At 41.0% G+C, this 21,902-nt stretch overlaps 1 protein-coding gene across 8 annotated transcripts in view; it reads left to right on the forward strand.

Annotated features, from left to right (window-relative positions):
- r3hcc1l (R3H domain and coiled-coil containing 1-like) overlaps positions 1-21,902 on the forward strand; it is a 347,567-nt gene that overhangs the window by 124,633 nt on the left and 201,032 nt on the right. For all 8 annotated transcript variants that reach the window (XR_009507405.1, XR_009507404.1, XM_059947162.1 and 5 more), the window contains one exon: positions 1,802-3,200. Coding sequence is in view for 6 of the 8 variants with exons in the window: in XM_059947162.1 (XP_059803145.1) it covers positions 1,821-3,200 (1,380 nt within the window). In the remaining 2 variants the exon portion in view is untranslated. The remainder of the gene's footprint in view (positions 1-1,801; positions 3,201-21,902) is intronic.

Genomic DNA, 21,902 nt, shown 5'->3' on the forward strand with positions numbered 1-21,902 from the left:
CCACTTGGCAGCTACAGCCATCAAGTAATATACCCTGGAAATGGACCCTTCAGCCCAACTTGTCCATGCCAAATAGGCCCATCTATGCTAGTCTCTGAAATAAGAGCAAATTGCTGACAGTCTTGCTCCAAAACCCTTTCCACACTGTAACCAAACTTTATCCCTACAACGCATGTTTCCCTTCTTCCTCGTGCCCTCCTCTACTTTACCCTGAAATTGGTTCATGCTGGCCATTAGGTAACAAGTACCACATTCTAGCAGTACCATGGATGAATATTCTCCTGATTTTGTAATTGACTTTTGCAGTGATACCGATTACATTGTATATATGCCCCTTGAAACAGCAATTCCTGGTAGTCATCATAAATGGGTTAAATACAAGCTCCTACTATAGAGCCCAGGACTTTATTTCAAAAGCTAGTTTGTAACTGCATCCAGCGCAGTCCCATTTTCTATGTGGTCCACTTCAAGTTGTTGTCTAGAAGGTTATATAATATTTTGATATCTATTACTACTTTGGGGGGGGGGGGGGGTGGAGCAAAGATAAGTCATAATTAACCAAGTGATGGTAGCCCAATATCTGCAAATCTTCAAGCCCACTGGAGGTTGAAGATGGTTTGTCCTGGGGTTAGAGGATGTATGTGTGTGTGTGGGTGGGTGGGTGGGTGAGGAGGAAGAGCAGGGCTTGTTTTGCTGTTGCTTTATTGATTACTGTGTTCTATGTTGTTCTGCCAAGCATTGTGGGTATGCAATGTTGGTGCCAGGGAGTGCGGTGCCCCCAGCACATCCTTGGGGTATCAGTTGTTGATGCATTTCATTCTATGTTTCAATGTACATATGATAAATAAAAGTGAATCTGAATCCATCCTTTTTCTCCTCCTTCCCTCCCCCACTCTCAGATCAATCTGCCCAGCATCCTTTACTCATTTGCCCCATCCACCATTGACCTCTGTTCCCTGTCACACAACCACCCTTACTCTTAGTCCTTTTACTACCCAGAACATTGACAGTTCCTCCTCTAAGATGCTGCTCAACCCACTGAGTACTTCCAGCAGATTTCTTGAAGCACTAAAGAATTTGAAGATGTGGGCAGGAGTGGGATGCTAGAATTTGGCAGGAAGATCATCTATGAACTTGTTGCCAGCTTGAGGTGCTGTGTAATCTCCCACTGTTTTTGTTTTTAACACACTTTAAATGTTGCATGCTACTTTTAATTCTCTGCAGTTCCTCTCACCACATCAACTCCAAGTGAGAGACCTACACCTGCTTTGGCTTCACCATAAAATGCTTCCTTGTGTAGTTGCGTGGGACAGGAGCTACAGATGTTCTACTGATTGTCTCTTCTTGCAGTTCAAGTGATTGTTGTTTGAGAATGTATTGTAATTTCTGCTTTTGGAGCCTCCAGATATAATTTGTTTTTTTTGTAACCAGTTGTCTGACCATCCTACAATAAGAGTCAGTAATGGCAATTTATTTTCTATCCTTAGTCATATTCTCCTTAATTCTCAGCACACATAGTCTTTCAGTCTGAGGTTGTTCCAATGTACATTATGGTCTTTGTGAGAAGCAGCATGAAAAGAGCAGAAAGAAATGACTGCTTTGCTGAAAAGAACTACTTCTGAATTGAAAAAGGTTGCCATGTATAACTACTGCAAGAGGAATAATTACTTACTCTAATATTCAATGTGACAGAACAGATAATTAATTTGTCCCCACAACTTTCTTACTTCCAGTACTTCTTGTTGTTCATGGACAGGAGAAAATGTATTGAGTTTTTGTCTCTTACTTGATTGTGTTTCAGATAAGAAAAAAGGAACTTCATGGAGCCTGGACATGACAAGAGCAAACCACGGTCAAAGAGGCCAGACAAAGCCCTGTATGTTCCTCGAGCCCGTCGGCATTTGAGAGCAGAACCGCACACGGATCGTGGTCCCAAACAAAAAGGGCAAAGTACTCTTATAAACCAGAAAACTGTCTCAAAAATAACAGATGCAATAGGAAAAAATGAAACAAGTGTGAGTTTAAAGTCTTTGTCTAAAGACTTGGGCGCACACCATGAGCAAATGTTTGCAGAAGCAAACTTGCCCCAACAGGAGGACAGTAAGACAGAGTGTGGCCACAGAGCTTCAGAAAGAAGATTGAATTTAGATGAAAAGAGGCACATAGGAAACGCTGTACCTGAGAAGGTGTCAGATGAAGGACGTGGACTAGAATCAAAGCACCCAAAGGAAAAGAAAGCAACCCAGCAGAAAAGAAGGGTAGGATCAAACAGTAGTAAAGTACACAGTAGAGAGAAGGAATCACTGCACAAAAAGGCAATGTCAGAAAAATGTAATATTGATGCAGCAGCAAACTATTTACTTAACGTTCCTAGTTCGATAGCTGAGAGCAATAGAGAAGTAATGAAATCCGGTTATGGAGAAATTCAAACCCATCCCCGGCAGCTTCAATCAAATGCATATAACAATGAACAGGGAAATAATAATCAACCAAACACAGTGGATTCAACAGTGGAAGAACTGGAGACTGATGTAAACAAATCTTTGCCTTTCAATGTTGCCTCTCCTTTGAACATGAGGTCTGATTCTGACACTCTTCAACTGAATGAACTGGCCTCCTCTAAATTAGCCAGCTGTGAATGTTCAGATGCTGAGCAATGTGCAGAATCAGGCTGCTCAAATGGTGTAAACGAGCCATGGCAGATGGAAAGAAGCTGTACACAATATCCATGCACTGGAGCATCTGAAGAAAATAGTTATAAGATCCTCGCTGAAGTGAACAATTCGACAGAGCATGAAACCAGGGTAGATAATGATTCTTCTTCACAAGCTCTAAAAGGGAGTTTTGTATCCCTGCCTGCTTCTTTGGAAAACGTGGTTTGCTCAGACTCCCCACATTCCAAAATTATTAGCTTATCGGCTATACAAGGAGCTGAAGAAGCAGGGTCCTTGAACTATAGTAGCAGTATCACAGTGGACTCAATGAACAGTGAACCAGTCAGTGCAGAGGTGAAAGCTGAAACTGGTGCTGCTTTGCAAAGTGTAGAAGAGATCTCACTAGATTTGGGCCAGTTAACTACTACCAATAGTGGAGAATCTAAATGTGCTGAAAGGTCACTTGTTGAAGAACCAGAGGGTGACTCTTGGGATGCTCTTTTCAACGATGATGGAGATTGCTTGAACCCCCATCTTCTGGAAGAGGTAAATCAAGGATCCTCTCTTTGTTCTGAAATTTGATCAGTAAGAATATTGGGCTTCATAATTAATTTAGTAAGAAGATTATGTCAAACTATTTTTCAGTGCTGGTTCGCCTAAAACCAGGTGATTACTTTCCAGTCCTTGTACAGGAATTATGAAAAAGCAATATGGTCATAAGAGGACATAAGACAGTTTATCAGATTGGTCTCAATTTCAGCTGCAATGTTAGACCATAAAAGTTGGCTTGATCTCACTGAAGCAAACAGTGGATTAGAATGAGATGCACAAGATCATGTTGGATTTAGAATAAATAAAGACAACATGAGCAAACTGTCCAGAACCGTTTGATATGGGTTTAAATTGATATAGGCAAAATACACCATATGGATCTTTTTGTTTAGAGCAGTGAACAATTGGAATTCTCTGCTCCTGTGTCTAATGGTTTACAAGACAAATTAGGCCATTAAGATAAAAGGCAGAAAATTCAAATGAGTTTTACAAGGTGTTTTTACAGCGCGTGTTAGGTGCCAGAACATGCTGCCTGGAGAAATGGTGGAAACAGATGTGAAAGCAACATTAAAGAGACATTTAAACAGACAAGGAATTGGGGAGGATATATACCACATACAGAAGACCATAAGGCATAGGAGCAGAATTAGGCCAGTCTGCACCATTATTCCATCGTTGCTGATTTATTATCCCTCTGAACAGCATTCTTTTACCTTCTCCCCATAATCTTTAACAGCCCTACTATTCAAGAACCTATCAACCTCTGCTTTAAATATACCCAATGACTTGTTCCCCACAGTTGTCTGTGTCAACGAATTCCACAGGTTCACCACCCTCTGGCTAAATAAGTTCCTCCTCGTCTCTATTCTAAAGTGGTACCTGAGGCAAGGTTACCAGAAAGAAATTGAATAGGGAAAATAAATTACAGGGTTGGGTGAAATAAAGGCCATAAGGCAAAGGAACAGAATTAGGCCATTCAGCCCCATTGAGACTGTTCCACTATTCTATCAAGGCTGATTTATTATCCTTCTCAACCCCATTCTCTTGCCATTTCCCTGTAATTTTGATGCTCTGATTAATCAAGAACCTATCAACCTCCACCTTAAATATACCCTGCACAACCTTCTGTGACAATGAATTCCACAGATTCACCATCCTCTGGCTAAAGAAATTTTTCCTAATCTCTGTTCTATACGGATGTGCCTCTATTCTGAGACTTTGCCCTCTGGTCTAGACTCCCTCACTATGGGAAACATCCTCTCCACATCCACTCTTCCTAGGCCTTTCAATATTCCATAGGTTTCAATGAAATCTCCCCCTTATTCTTCTAAACTCCAGTGAGTACAGGCCCAGAGCCATCAAATACTCCTCGTATGCTAACCCTTGCATTCCTGGGATCATTCTCCTGAACCTCTGCTGGACCTTTTCCAATACCAGCACATATTTTCTTAGAAAAGGATATCTAAACTTCTCAGAATATTCCAAGTATGGTCTGACTGTTGCCTTATGAAGCCTCAACATTACATCCTTGCTTTTTATATTCTAGTCCTCTCAAAATTAATGCTAACATTGCATTTGCCTTCCTTACCACTGACTCAATCTGCAAGAGAACCTTGAGGAAATCCTGCTCGAGGACTGCCAAGTCCCTTTGCACCTCAGATTTTTGAATTTTCTCCCCATTTTAAAGTCTGGGTCATAACATAACACCCAAAGCAGAATTGCCATTCCTCTAGTTGGTTCAACCACAAGCTGCCCTAAAAAGCCATCTTGCAGTCATTCTGCAAATTCCCTCTCTTGGGATCCAGCACCAACCTGATTTTCCCAATCTACCTGCATATTGAAATCCTCCCTAATTATTGCAACTTTTTACATGACTAACATAACATGCCAACACAAATATCTAAATGCCATTTCATAAATAACAAAAAGGGAATACATTTATGTGTTCTTTTACATAAAGGGAATGGAACTAACTGAAAGAAAGAAAATAGTGCTGGAAGATCTCAACCAGTCAAGCAATATCCATAGAAAGATTTATCATTTTGGGTCAACAACCCTTCTTCAGAGTGAAACTGAGTGGACTGTATGGAACTGAGTTGAAAGGCTCTTGTCTGTGCCGTAACAATCATACGATTCTATTTTGATATTTTGTAAGAACTTTGCTGATGTTTCTGGATAATGTTTTTAATATCTGTTTGGGAAGAAGCTAAAGGTAGAAATTCTACTTTTATTATCGACAAATAACTTTTCCTAAAAGACTTTGGCTAAATGTGGCAGGTCTTGTATTTTTGACAGTAGATTGTAATGACCATGTCTGATGGCCAATGAATTTGACTTGGAATAGTGTGAAGCTCATGGAGATGTTTATAAAGAGGGAGTGGAGCATCCAGACTACCAGCTAACAGATGCAAGGTGTTGTTGTTGAAGTAATCTTGCTGATTGTTGCAGAGCATTCAACAGCAGTAAATATTGCGGATACGGTCGGCCCTCCTTATCCGCGGGTTCCGCATGTGCGGATTCAACCAATCGCGGATCGGGAAAATCCGGAAGTTCTCTCTCCAGCACTTGTTGTTTGAGCATGTACAGACTTTTTTTTCTTGTCATTATTCCCTAAACAATGCAGTATAACAACTATTTACATAGCGTTTACATTGTATTAGGTATTATAAGTAATCTAGAGATGATTTAAAATATACGGGAGGTTATGCATAGGTTACTGCGGATCGGGAATCGGAAAAAAACGTAAGTTTTCTAAGTCGGAACAGGTAGATCTGGTATTATTTTAGCGTCAGTTAGTCAAATGTTTGTCTTAGTATATAGTATATATTTTACCTTTCTATGCATATAAAGCACTTAAGAAACATATGTATTTCAATAATTAAACCACTGCATTGCTTAGTAATAATTGTAGCTTTCATCGGGGCAGGGCCTTCACATGCTCCATTACTCTTACTTTATCCTTTAAAATTGTTCTGACAGTTGACCGACTGTAGCCTAAAGTTTTCCAATGACCAATGGTGTTTCACCTCTTTCCGATCGCTTTATTATTTCCACTTTATTTTCAATTGTGATCATTTTCCGGAACAGAAACATTGAGGGTGGCAGGTCCGGAGCTCCGCCAGGTCCTAAAGTCCACCAATTTGAGCATCCGTGTTGTTTGGTATCCGCAGGGAGTCCTGGAACCAATCCCCCGCGGATAAGGAGGGCCAACTGTACTGTATGTTGGAGCCACGACAAGGCAGAATGAGTATTAAATCCTGTAGCAAGGCTGTCACCCACAGTACAGTTCTGATGGCGGAGAGGCTTTGAGAAATTCAGAAAAGAACCCTCATGCAGTATGCATTCACTCCATACCCTGCCAGCAACTAGACTTCTGAGGTGTCCAGTTAACGATTCTAATCACCTGGACTACTAATTGGGTGGGTAATTGAGTACTGATTGAAGGACCAAGGAATATTGGCGGGGCTGCTTCTTGCTTCAGGCCATCAGCATTCACGGCTGCCAATTGGAACATATCAATCTAAAGTGTTTATGTTGCACTCAATTTGATTACTTGCACCCCTGGAGACCCAAAGTTATGAATGTACCCAAGTGAGCTCTGGATATCACAATAAATGAATCTAAGGTCTTTGTACCAGTGTAACATTTTACAGTGTGAGTAATTGGGGTTCGATGCCCACCACTGCCTGAAAGGAGTTTGTACGTTTTCCTCGTGGTCCCATGAGTGCTCCATTCCCCAGACATTCCAAAGACTTATGGGTTAGGATTGATAAGTTGTGGGTATGTTATGTTGCTGTTAGAAGCATGGTGACACTTGTGGGCTACCCCCAGCACATCCTCAGACTGTGGTTGTTTATGCCAAAGACACATTTCACCATATATTTTGATGTTTTGATGTATATGTAACAAATAATCTTATCTGAACAGAGTCACATGTTGATTATTTTTGAAAGGAACTTCTGTTATTGGTTCTTTTCAGACACTTTGAACCTGTTGGCCACCTCCTATCCTTCCAACATAATTTGCACAAATTTGCCTTTTTCACTTCCGACTCTCTCGCAAGCAATACCCTTGTGAGGCTAATGAGGTCTAACTTTAGCCCCTTATAGAAAAGGATTAGTGCTGGTAAAATGTCAAAGATTAATCCCAGTTAGAAGGGATAAACTGTGCTCTCCATACTAAAATACATCTCATAATGTGAAGTAAAATCTAACAAGCAGCTCTCTAAGACTTGCTCTAGGAAAAAAAGGGAACCTTTAAATGACTACTATTTGCCTAAAAAAGAGTGATCAATGAAGTATATGGAATAATTCTAGCCTGAGCTTAGGGCAGCAGATATAGATTTGGAGACAGAATGGGAGAAAACGGATCTCAATTATGTTTTGACTTCTGGAATTAAAGTGGCCAATTTCATCCATTTTCTTTGAAATAAAATAATAATACTAGTGTAATGCCCTAGTTCATATTTTTACTGTTATACTGTATGTATTTCATTTAGCAGTTCTGTAAGAGCAGTCTGTTTGCGTTACTATTGATGATGAGGTATGCTGGGAAACGTGTGCCATCCAATTGGGATGGTGGAAGTGGGGGGAGATTTTTCTGATCAGGGACACTAAGTTTGGGCTTGGGTCATTTTCTAATGTTCCTTAGATTGTTCCTGAAGATCAGTTCCTGAAGATTGGAGAGTGGCTAATGTTATCCCACTTTTCAAGAAGGGAGGGAAGGAGAAAACGGAGAACTATCGCCCTGTTAGCCTAACGTCAATCGTGGGGAAGATGCTTGAGTCCATTATTAAGGACGAGATAGTGGCATATCTTGATGGCAGTAATAAGATTAGGCCGAGCCAGCATGGATTTACCAAGGGCAAATCATGCTTGACTAATCTGTTGGAGTTTTTTGAGGGTGTAACAAGGATGTTAGACGAGGGTAAGCCAGTGGATGTAGTGTACCTAGATTTTCAGAAGGCATTCGATAAGGTGCCACATAGGAGATTGGTGAGTAAAATCAGAGCTCATGGCATTGAGGGCAGGGTTTCAACAAGGATAGAAAACTGGTTGGCAGATAGAAAGCAAAGGGTAGCAGTGAATGGGTGTTTCTCGGACTGGCTGGAGGTGACTAGTGGGGTACCACAGGGGTCTGTATTGGGACCACAGCTCTTTACGATTTATGTCAACGATTTAGATGAGGGCATTGAGAACTATATCAGCAAGTTTGCTGACGATACTAAACTGGGTGGCAGTGTGACATGTGAAGAGGACGTTAGGAGAATACAGGGAGACTTGGATAGGCTGGATGAGTGGGCAGATACTTGGCAGATGTCATTCAATGTGAATAAATGTGAAGTTATCCACTTTGGAAGCAGGAACAAGAGGGCAGAGTATTGTCTGAACGGTGTAGAGTTAGGTAAGGGAGAAATGCAAAGAGACCTAGGAGTCCTAGTTCATCAGTCAATGAAGGTGAATGAGCAAGTGCAACAGGCAGTGAAGAGGGCAAATGGAATGTTGGCCTTTATTACAAGGGGAATTGAGTACAAGAGCAAGGATGTCCTTTTGCATTTGTACAGGGCCCTGGTGAGACCACACCTGGAATATTGTGTACAGTTTTGGTCTCCAGGTTTAAGGAAGGACATTCTGGCAATTGAGGAAGTGCAGCGTAGATTCACTAGGTTGATTCCTGGGATGGCAGGGCTGTCTTATGCAGAGAGATTGGAGAAATTGGGCTTGTACACACTGGAATTGAGGAGATTGAGAGGGGATCTGATTGAAACGTTTAAGATAATTAAAGGATTTGATAGGATTGAGGCAGGAAATATGTTCCAGATGTTGGGAGAGTCCAGTACCAGAGGGCATGGATTGAGAATAAGAGGTCAGTTATTTAAAACAGAGTTGAGGAAAAACTTCTTCTCCCAGAGAGTTGTGGAGGTGTGGAATGCACTGCCTCGGAAGACGGTGGAGGCCAATTCTCTGGATGCTTTCAAGAAGGAGCTAGATAGATATCTGATGGTTAGGGGAATCAAGGGATATGGGGACAAGGCAGGGACTGGGTATTGATAGTGAATGATCAGCCATGATCTCAGAATGGCGGTGCAGACTCGAGGGGCCGAATGGTCTACTTCTGCACCTATTGTCTATTGTTTATTGTTTGGCGGGAGATGAAGTGAGAAGGCGCTGGAGCGAACAGGTTGTAGGATTCGACCTGGAGCGGGACTGTGATTCGATGAAGATGATTGATTGAGGATCAATGAATATGATGAAATGCTGAGCTCCAACTTGTACACATTTGACTGTTTAATGAAAATGAGCCCCTTTCTTTTTGTTTTTCTTTACTAACCCTTAAGTTAAGATTCATAAATATAATTTCTTTAATTGTATGCAGTGTACTGCCTGTCATTTTGACAGACAGACATACTTTATTGATCCCGAGGGAAATTTTGTTGTACTAATTTGTAATAGGGTAGCAAATTACACAGCATCCACACAGACTGGGGTTTAGGGTGGGAGAGCCCTCTCAGTCTCACGAGTTTGGCGGGACCAGAGAGCGTCTTCCCTAGATTTACACACCCAAGGAAATCAGGGCATTTCACTGGTAACAACTAATAGCACGTTTTAACACTGGTGCTCATTGTGGCAGAGATCTCCATTTTAGATAACTGTTGCCCCTCATTTTGCCTCTGTTCGCTCTGTTACAGGAAAGATGTTTCAAACTAGGAAGAATATAGAAAAGATTTAAAGGACCCAAGTTATGGGGAGGGGTTGGCCATGCTGGGTCTTTATTCCATGGGGTAAAGAAGAATGAAGGGTGAACTTATACACGTGTTTAAAACTCTGAGAGGAATAAATGTTGTGGATAATAAGTCTTTTCTCAGGTACTGGAGTCAAAAACTAAGGGCTATAGGTTTAGGGTGGGGGGGGAGGTTTAAAAGAGACCTGAGGCAGGCTTTTCAAACAGCATGCGGTAAGGAATAGAATGGACTGCTAAAGGAAGTGGTTGAAGCAAGTACAATGGTGTCATTTAACAAGCACATGGATAAGTATGTGGACGGGTGGGACTTAGAGGGACAAGCACAGATTGCGGAAATCAGGACTATCTGGTGGGCATCATGGTCAGCATGGACTCTTTGGGCTGAAGGGCTTGTACCCATACTGTATTGTTCTATGACTCTACAGTTCAAGAGTAAAGAAGGGTGGAAATGAATTAAAATCCAACTGCTTGTTCCCATTGAATTTATTTCAATTTCAGTAGACTTTCATTATCTAAATTCATGTTCATTTTCTCATTTTCACTTTGCACATAACTTATTTTGATGTAAGTTGCTATTTTATGTCACGCTCTTTAAGTTTTACATGTGGACCTATGTTAACATGGAATAGAGAATAAATTGCCCAAATCCAACGTACGTGTAACGTTCGCAATCTGCCCTGAGAGTAGTCTTTTATATGTTCCAGCAGAGTCTAAACACTAAAAAACCTGCAGATACTGGAAATCTTTAATTCAGCATCTGAGGTTGCTTTACTGGTATGCTATACCCTATAAAATCCTGTTTTAAATACATTTGCTGTTCACAGGGACATGTAAAATGTTTAGGAATTCATTCCACTTAATCTTATACTTCAGGACATCAGGGCTATATTATTACAGTTAAACCCAGTGAAATTTTCATTCCTTTTCCCAATATGTGCCCATAACTATTATGTCAACAGTAATATTAGAAATACAGGCAGAACTGATTTCTTAATCAGAGCTTGCAGAAGTCTTGGGCTGCTATTCTCAGAAAAGTTGCCGGAAGAACACGCCAACTTTCCCAAGCCTTGTCCAATTTGACAAAGGATATCCCAGACGCTGATTCTCAGGCTGCTGAGGCTACAAATGTTGAATAATGATACAATAACATTTGACTCTTCTAAACTTCTTATTAAGTACTTGTTTTGACAATAACTAAACATTCATAGAGAAAGTGCTCACGGGAAATCAAATGGTCTATTGATGATTGAAAGCTGGATGGCCTTTGCTTATGGTAACTTCCTGATATTTAATACCATCATTTTTAAATAATCTTGCTGTGCCCGCATTAATGTCTTTACAAAGCAAAGAAGAAGGAGCTCAACCTTGATCCTCTTAATACTCATAATGCTCAATTGATCCAGTTAACTGTTCACTTCTCTACTCAAACTGTAGACCCATGTGACTAAATAGAGTGGACAGATATTTCTTAAGGATAGGTATAATGAAATGAAAGTGGTTCTTTTGATAAAATAGAATCTGATTGTTTTTTTTTCGTTGGAGGCTGAGGGGAGACCAGAAATATAGAAAATAGGTGCAGGAGTAGGCCATTCGGCCCTTTGAGCTTGCAACGCCATTCAGTATGATCATGGCTGATCATCCAACTCAGAACCCTGTACCTGCTTTCTCTCCATACCCCCTGATCCCTTTAGCCACAAGGGCCATATCTAACTTCCTCTTAAATATAGCCAATGAACTGGCCTCAACTGTTTCCTGTGGCAGAGAATTCCACAGATTCACCACTCTCTGTGTGAAGAAGTTTTTCCTCATCTCGGTCCTAAAAGGCTTCCCCTTTATCCTTAAACTGTGACCCCTTCGTTCTGGACTTCCCCAACATTGGAAACAATCTCCCTGCATCTAGCCTGTCCAATCTGTTTAGAATTTTATACGTTTCAATAAGATCCCCCCTCAATCTTCTAAATTCCAGTGAGTATAAGCCTAGTCAGTCCAGTCTTTCTTCATATGAAAGTCCTGCCATCCCAGGAATCAATCTGGTGAACCTTCTTTGTACTCCCTCTATGGCAAGAATGTCTTTCCTCAAATTAGGGGACCAAAACTGCACACAATATTCTAGGTGCGGTCTCACCAAGGCCTTGTACAACTGCAGTAGAACCTCCCTGCTCCTGTACTCAAATCCTTTTGCTGTGAATGCCAACATACCATTTGCTTTTTTCACCATCTGCTGTACCTGCATGCCCACCTTCAATGACTGGTGTACAATGACACCCAGGTCTCGTTGCATCTCCCCTTTTCCTAATCGGCCACCATTCAGATAATAATCTGTTTTCCTGTTCTTGCAACCAAAGTGGATAACCTCACATTTATCCACATTAAATTGCATCTGTCATGAATTTGCCCACTCACCTAACCTATCCAAGTCACCCTGCATCCTCTTAGCATCCTCCTCACAGCTAACACCAGCTTCGTGTCATCTGCAAACTTGGAGATGCTGCATTTAATTCCCTCGTCTAAATTATTAATATACATTGTAAACAACTGGGGTCCCAGCACTGAGCCTTGCGGTACCCCACTAGTCACTGCCTGCCATTCTGAAAAGGTCCCATTTACTCCTTGCTTCCTGTCTGCCAACCAATTCTCTATCCACATCAATACCATACCCCCAATACCGTGTGCTTTAAGTTTGCACATTAATCTCCTGTGTCAAAAGCCTTTTGAAAATCTAAATATACCACATCCATTGGCTCTCCCCTATCCACTCTACTAGTTATATCTTCAAAAAATTCTGTAAGATTCGTCAGACATGATTTTCCTTTCACAAATCCATGCTGACTTTGTCCAATGATTTCACCTCTTTCCAAATGTGCTGTTATCACATCTTTGATAACTGACTCTAGCATTTTCCCCACCACTGACATCAGACTAACCAGTCTATTAATTCCCCGGTTTCTCTCTCCCTCCTTTTTTTAAAAAGTGGGGTTACATTAGCCACCCTCCAATCCTCAGGTACTAATCCAGAATCTAAGAAGTTTTGAAAAATTATCACTAATATATCCACTAATTCTTGGGCTACTTCCTTAAGCACTCTGGGTTGCAGACCATCTGGCCCTGGGGATTTATCTGCCTTTAATCCCTTCAATTTACCTAACACCACCAGATAGAAGTTTATAAAATCCTGAGGGGTATAGATTGAGTAAACAATCAGAATCTTTTTCCCAGGGTAGAAATGTCAAATACCTACAGACATACATTTGAGTTGAGAGGTTTAAAGGAAATGTGTGGAACAGGTTTGTTTTTCACAGAGTTGCGGGTGCCTGGAATGGGCTTCCTAGGTTGGAAGTGATGTGGCAAAAGGCTTTTGGATAGGCACATGAATCAGTAGGCAATGTAGAGATAGGGATTGTGTATGCTAAATCTGTGTACTCACTGTGAAGGCATTTGATGCCTCTGGGCCATTACTCGATAGAATGCTGAAAGATGAGAGGAATTTCAGTGAAACCTACCAGATACTGCAAGGCCTGGAATGAGTTGATATGGGGAGGATGTTTCCATTAGTGGGAGAGTCTTCGGGCTAGAATAGTCCCTTTAGAACTCAGATGAGCAGGAATTTCTTCAGCCAAAGTCTGTGGAATTTGTCGCCGTGGAGGGCTATGGAAGCCAAGCCATTGGGTATATTTAAGACAGAGATTAATATGTTCTTGATTGGTAAAGGGATTAAGAGTTACAGGGAGAAGGGGGAATATGATTTAAAAAAACAACTGTAATTGAAGGGTGGGCAAACTTAATGGGCCATATATCCTTATTCTGCTCTTTATCTAATAGCCTTACATGCAGGTGGAAGATACAATGCTCATTACAGACATCATGGGCCAAATGGTCTGTTCCTGCACAGTAATGATTTATGTTCTATTTCCTTAAGAATAAACGAATGTTATAACTTAGTAGTACTCCTTGTAACATTGCTCATCTCCTATAAAATGACTAAGCTGCAGATGTTCCAGACCTTTCCTGGAACCTCTGAGAGACAGAAGCAGATTTTTAAGGCACTGTTGTTCACAACCTAGGAAGAAAATCGTAGCATACAAAGCAATTGTGGGATACCACAGTAACATAGCAGTTAGTGCAACACTATTACACCTCTGGGCGTCAGAGTTCAGTTCCAACATCATCTGTAAGGAGTCTGTACGTTTTCCCCGTGGAATGAGTGGGTTTCCCCTGGGTGCTTCAGTTTCCTCCTTGGTCATTATAAATTGTCCTCTGATTAATCTAGGGTTAAGTCAGGGCTTGCTGGGCAGCGCAGCTTGAAAGGCCTATTCCACACCATATTGCAATAAATAAATAAATAATGTGTGATAATTATTTATTTTCTTTGAACTTTTTTTTTGCTTGGGTAAAGAATTCTTCTTTCAGTCAGTTATAATTCAGCTGAGTGGGCAAAGTCTGTTTGCTTCCCAGTTGCAATGAGGATGGGTATATTGGATGCCCACTGCTGAGGGAGATGGTATTAGAAGCAGTCTCCAGAAAACAAAACCTTCGTGACTGCATTCTGCCAGAATCTGCAAAGCTGCAAACAAAACAGCTTGAGTATATAGGCAACGTGGATGGTAGGGGTTTAGAGCACAGTGACTAATAAAACAGCTGCCAGTAGCAGAGGATGTAAAAGGGCTAACAGGCGGCGTAGTACACGACCAGAATCATCCCTCGCACATTGCAACAGTGGTGGCAACAGCTTTGCATCGCCCATTTATCATGCTTTTCCTGTGATGCTGGTAACATTCTTGATCAGCAACTTTCATTCATGTGCTCTAACTAAGCTGGAATGCTCCATCAGTTCTATGTGTCAGAATGATAGATTCATTTTACGGTGCTCCTTTCTGGTTGTTTTCTGGTTGTAATTTTCATTTTAGTGTACATGTTCAAAGCACAAAAGGAAATCTGATAGTAAAATATTGAAGTTTTTTTTTCTTCTCAGCACTGTAAAATGTTCTGAGGTATTTCTGATGTGTCACCAGTGCAAGTTAATGATCAGATTGGATGATTTTGTGCTATTTAATTTTATTTCTGTATTTATAAGCCTCAAATATATAGCCACAGAGGCAATTACATTGGAGTGTTCCATTCTAAAGATTATACAAGGACTGGAGATTTGTACTGGATTGGTCATAATTAGGAAATCAATATTTTAATTAAATAAATTAGCATGCAAAAGAAAATTTTTATACATTTCATGCCTTTATTCCCTGATTTTAAGGCAAATCTTTTAAACAGGGAAAGGAAGGGAATTTGCATTTATATAGAGCTTTTACTGACTTCAGGACATCCTACACTACGATGCCACGAATGAGGCATGCTTGAAGTGCAGGGAATGTTTTTGCAGCCAAATTATCTTAGGTCTTGGCGATTGAATGTCTTGTTCATCCCTGCAATCTGTTAAACTGCTGCCATCTTTGAAAAGTGTTCATCGGTATTCCTGGAGAAGTTGGTAATCATTTTGCGAAGTCCACCTGAAAGGTCAGACTAGTTGGTGGTACAGCATCTAATCCGAAAGAAAGGACTCCTTACAAAGGAGTTCTTGTACACAGCAGGTGGTAGAGGCAGATACATTTGGAACATTTAAGATAGCCAGGTGGATGAAAGAAAAATGGAGGGCTATGTGGGAAATAAAAAGGGTCAACACAACATTGTCGGCCAATGGACCTGTACTGTGTTGTACTATTCTGTATAAAGTAGTCATCCTTTATTACTGCCAAATGTCAAACCTAGGTATGTTCCTTACTTAAACTGTGATCTTTCCGATTCAAATGAGAATAATTTTCAAAGAGCAAAGGCTGGCAATTGAGGCATTAAATAATCGGGTCAAAATGGCACCAACAAACAATGCTTCCATGGGTGACGTTTTTCAGATGGTCAGTGAAGCTGTTTCTTTCACTCCTTTTACATCTTCCCTTTTTTTTATATGTGGTTCTGGCACTGCAGGAGCCTGTGATTTACAGTTTGATGGTGTGTTTTTGGGCCAATTGAGCAATCTGGCATTTTGCTGTCTCCAAAAAGTTCCAGGAGGCAAGCTGCTTTGAGGCCAAGAAGCTCAGAGGCAGTGTGTGGGGCCTATGATTGACTTCATCTCTCACTAATTAAACCATCAAGGAAGGTTGAAACATCAAGTCAAATGCGGAATGTGAGCGAATGTTCAGCACTGTCTACCAGCCTCTTGCTCGCTGCTGCCAGAGGAAGGTGTCTGCATGTGCTGGACCTGCTGCATCCGATGGAAAACTCCTGCTTTCAAATGATCTCCCTCTCTCCTCGATACTGCCTGAGAAGGGTAAAGAAATACTGGGTCTACAGTTTGCAAATTGGACTGTAGTTCGATTAGACTCTTTTGATTTTGTGTTTTGTTCGTTCTTTCTTGTTACAGTATGCATGATTTGTTTTTTGCATGTGGAGGGGCATTAATGTTTTTGTTGTCATTGGGTCATTTTTTTTTATGCAGCGGGGGCTTGATATTTTTCTTTGTATGGGTTCCATGGTTTTGCTTTGTTGCTGTCTGTAAGACGAATCTTAGGGTTGTATACTGCATACATACTTTGATAATAAGTGCACTTTGAACTTTGAATTTGAACATTGTAAGTAAGTGTAGGCTGGTCTTCCCCTCATGTCAGTTCTGCTATTTAAGTGTTCCTGGCTCATGTTTTATCTCAGTGTTTCTTTTCTGCACTAACCCCTAATCTCTTGATTCTTCTCAAAAATTTGTCTAAAATATCCACCAAACTGAAGCTCTACATCCCTCTTGTGCGGTGAATCCCAAAAATTCATTCATTTCTTTGTAAAAAGAGTGGTTTATGCCTTGTTTTATTGTCCCAACTTTAAACTTCCAATCAAGGGGAAGCATCATCCATAACACCATAAGATATAGGAGCAGAATTAGGCCATATGGCCTATTGAGTTGGTTCTGCCATTTCATCATGGCTGATCCATTTCCCTCTCAGCTCCAACCTCCTGCCTTCTCCCTGTAGCCCTTCATGCCCTGACGATTAATCAAGGGCCTATCATCCTCTATCTTAAATATACCCAATGACTTTGCCTCCACATGTGCCTGTGGCAATCAATTCCACAGATTCACCACTCTCTGGCTGAAGACATTCCTTCTCATCGCCATATCCCTCTATTCTGAGGCTGTTTCCTCTTGTCCTAGACTCCCCCCACCATAGAAACATACTCTCCACGTCCTCTCTATCACGACCTTTCAACATTTGATAGGTTTCAATGAGGACCCCCTCATTCTTCTAACTTCCAGTGAGTACAAGCCCAGAGTCATCAAACATTCCTCATATGACAAGTCTTTGAATACCAGAATCATTTTTGTGAATGAACCCTCTGCAATCTCAGCACATCCCTTCTTAGATAAGAAAATTGCTCACAATATTCCAAGTGAGGCCTCACCATTGCCTTGCTTTTATATTCTAGTTCTCTTGAAATGATTGCCAACATCACATTTGCCTTCCTCACTACAAAGTCTTCCTGCAAATTAACCTTTAGAGAGTCCTGTGCAAGGATTCCCAAGTCCCTTTGCACGCCAGGTTTTTGAAGTTTATCTCCATTTCGAAAATAGTCTATGTTTTTATTTTTTGTACCAAAGCGTATGACAATACACTTCCTGGCACTGTATTCCATTTGCCACTTCTTTGCCCATTCTCCTAATTTGTGTAAATCCTTCTGTAGCCTCTCTGCTTCCTCAGTACTACCTGCCTCTCCATCTATATTTGTTCTATCTGCAAACTTGTCCACAAAGCTATCCATTCCGTCACCCAAATTATTGATACATAACGTAAAAGAAGTGGTCCCAATACAGAACTTTGCGAAATGCCACTATACACAAGGAGCCAACCAGGAAAAGCCCTTTATTCCTTCTCTTTGCCTACTGCCAATCAGCTAATTCTCTATCTTTTGTGTAATACTATGGGCTCATAACTTGTTAAGCAACCTCATGCGTGGCACCTTGTCAGATGTCTTCTGAAAATCCAAGAACACAGTGTGCATCAGTTCCCCTTTGTCTAACTGGCTTGTTATTTCTTCAAAGAATCCCAACAGATTTGGCCGGCAAGATTTTCCCTTAAGGAAACCATGCTGGCATATTTTATCATGTGCCTCAAAGTAACCTGAAACCACATCCTTAACAATGGACTTTGACATCTTTCCAGCCACTGAAGTCAGACTAACTGGCCTATAATTTCCTTTCTTCTGCCTCTCTTCCTTCTTGAAGAGTGGAGTAACATTTGCAATTCTCCAATTCTCCAGAATCATGGCAGTCTCTATTGATTCTTGAAAGATCATTACTGATACCTCCACAATCTCTTCAGCCACCTATTTCAGAATTAGACCATCTGGTCTAGGTAATTTATGTACCTTCTTACCTTTCAGTTTCCTTAGTAAAGGCAACTTCTCTTATTTCTGCCTCTTGACACTCTTGAACATCCAGCAAACTGCTAGTGTCTTTTACAATGAAGTTGTTGCAAAATACTTATTCAGTTCTTCTGCATCTCTATGTCCCCCATTACTATCTCTCCAGAATAATTTTCCAGCAGTCCGTTATCTACTATCCCTTCTCTATTACTCTTTATATATATATATATATATATATATATATATATATCTGAAGAAAATGTTGATGTCCTCTTTAATATTATTAGTTAGCGTACACTAGTATTCCATCTTTTCTTTCTTTATGTCTTTTTAGTTGCCTTCTGCAGGTTTTTAAAAGCTTCCCAATCCTCTAATTCTAATTTTTCTCTATTATATGTCCTCTCTTTGGCTTTTATGCTGGGTTTGACATCCCATGTCAACCATGATTGCCTCATCTTACGTTTAGAATGTTACAGCTTCTTTGGGATGTATCTATCCAGTAACTTATGAATTGCTCCCAAAAATTCCGGCCATTGCTGCTCTGCTGTCATCCAAACTAGTGTCCCTTTAAAATCAATTTGGAGCCTGCTCCTTACATGCCTCTGTAATTCCCTTTACTCCACTATAATACTGATACATCTAACTTCAGCTTCTCATTCTCAGACTGCAGGGTGAATTCTATCACATTATGACCACTGGCTCCAAAGGGTTCCTTTACCTTAAGCTCTTTAATCAATTCTAGTTCATTACACACACCCAATCCAGAATAGCTGATCTTCCAGTGGACTCAACCATGAGCTGCACCAAAAAGTCATCTAGTAGGCATTCTACAAATTCCCTGTCTTGGGATCCACAACCAACATGATTTTACCAAGCTACCTGCATATTGAAATCCCCCATGATGATTATAACATTGCCCCTTTGACATGCACTTTCTATCTCCATTATAATTTGTAGCCCATATTTTTGCTACTGTTTGAAGGTCTCTATACAATTTCCATCAGGGTCTTTTTACCCTTGCAGTTTCTTAGCTCCACCCACAATAATTTTTCACCATGCATCCTATGTCACCTCTTCCTTAGGATTTGATTTCATTTTTTACCAATAGAGCCACACTACCATCTCTGCCTACCTGACTATCCTTTGAATACAATGTGTATCCTTGAATGTTAAGCTCCCAGCTGTAATCATCTTTCAGCCATGATTCAGTGACGCCCACGTCATACAAGCCAATCTGTTACTGTGCTACATATTTATCTACCTTATTCCATATACTGCGCACATTCAAATGTGACACCTTCACTCCTGTATTGCCTTTTCGATTTTGTCCCTCTTTTACATTGCAACTCATCCCATTGAAAGCAGTTTTGCCCAATCATCAGCCTCTGTTTGCTAGCAGTCTCACTACACACCATCTCTGTTTCTAAACCATCTACCCCGTCCTCAGCCCTATCACTGTGATTTCCATTGCCCTGCCAAATTAAGTTAAATCCATCCGAACAGCTTGAGCAATCCTACCCGGAAGGATATTGGTCGCCCATGAGTTCAGGTGTAACCCATCCCGTTTGTACAAGTCATATCTTCCCCAGAAGAGGTCCCAGTTATCTAGAAATCTGAACACCTCCCTATATCAATTCCTCAGCCATGCAGTTATCTGCCAGATGCTCCTAATCTTACCCTCACTGGCACATGGCACATGCAGCAATCCAAAGGTTACTACCCTGGATGTCCTGCTTTTCATCTTTCTACCTAGCTCCCTAAAATCCCTCTCAGGATCTCCTTACCTTTCCTGTCTATGTCATTGGTGCCAATAGATACTAAGTCTTCTGACTGCTCATCCTGCCCCTGTGGAATACGATGGACCTGATACGAGATGTCGCTGACCCTGACACCTTCCAGCAATATACCATCCAGGTGTCGGTATCGCACCCACAGAATCTGGTCTCTATTCCTCTAATTATGGAAACTCCTATCACTGTTTCAATCTTTTCTTCTCTCTTCTCTTCTGAGCCAGAATCAGAATCGGGTTTATTATCACCGACATGTGACGTGAAATTTGTTAACATAGTAGCAGCAGTTCAATGCAATACATAAATAAATAAAACTTAATACTAAATCAACAAGTAAATCAATTGCGTATATTGAATATATTTTTTAAAATGTGCAAAAACAGGAATACTTTGCTTTTGGTATGCTGGTCTTTATAAATCAGAGCATTGAGTATAGGAGTTAGGATGTAATGTTTAAATTGTACAAGGCATTGGTGAGGCCAAATTTGGAGTATTATGTACAGTTCTGGTCACTGAATTATAAGAAGGATGTCAACAAAATAGAGTACAGAGAAGATTTACTAGAATGTTACCTGGGTTTCAGCACCTAAGTTACAGGGAAAGGTTGAACAAGTTAGGTCTTTATTCTTTGGAGCGCAGAAGGTTGAGGGGGGACTTGATAGAGGTATTTAAAATTATGAGGGGGTTAGATAAAGTTGATGTGGATAGGCTTTTTCCATTGAGAGTAGGGGAAGATTCAAACAAGAGGACATAAGTTGAGAGTTAGGGGGCAAAAGTTTAAGGGTAACACGAGGGGAAATTTCTTTACTCAGAGAGTGGTAGCTGTGTGGAACGAGCTTCCAATAGAAGTGGTAGAGGCAGGTTCGGTATTGTCATTTAAAGTAAAATTGGATAGGCATATGGACAGGAAAGGAATGGAGGGTTATGGGCTGAGTGCGGGCCAGTGGGACTAGGTGAGAATAAGTGTTCGGCACGGACTAGAAGGACTGAGATGGCCTGTTTCTGTGCTGTAATTGTTATATGGTTTTATGTATATTTAAAAAAAGTGAGGTAGTGTCCATTTAGGAATTGGATAGCAGAGGGGAAGAAGCTGTTCCTGAATCGCTGAGTGTGTGCCTTCATGCTTCTGTATCTCCTACCTGATGGTAACAGTGAGAAAAGGGCTTGCCCTGGGTGCTGGAGGTTCTTAATAACAGATGCTGCCTTTCTGAGACACCACTCCCTAAAGATGTCCTGTGTACTTTGTAGGCTAGTGACCAGGATGGAGCTGACTAAATTTACAATCTTTAGCACAGTCACAGCCTGAGTGCCAGAGACCCAGTCATTGTGGTTTCCCCTGGTATATCGTTCCCCTGAGCAGAATCCAAAGTGGTATACATACCGAAATAGTGAGGAGAACGGCTACAGGGTACTCTGCACTGGTAGCCCATTTCCCTTCCTTCTCCTGACGGTCACCCAAGTTACTTGACTCCTGCAACTTAGAGGTGACTATCTCCCTGTAGCTCTTATTACTTCCTCAGTCTCCCGTATGAGTTGAGGGTCATCAAGCTGCAGCTCCAGTTCCTTAACATGTTCTCTGAGAGGCTGCAGCTCAGTGCACCTGGCACAGATGTGGTTATCCGGGAGACTGGAGGTCTCCCAGGATTCCCACATCTCACACACAGAACAAAACACAGCTCCTGGAGCCATTCTCACGGCACTAACTGAGCCCCGACAAACAAAAATGAAGAGTAAAGGAGAAAAAGAATTGTTTCATTTACATTGCTGCTTA

This window comes from Hypanus sabinus, chromosome 22 (genome assembly GCF_030144855.1).
Source record: "Hypanus sabinus isolate sHypSab1 chromosome 22, sHypSab1.hap1, whole genome shotgun sequence".
NCBI classification, from domain to species: domain Eukaryota; kingdom Metazoa; phylum Chordata; class Chondrichthyes; order Myliobatiformes; family Dasyatidae; genus Hypanus; species Hypanus sabinus.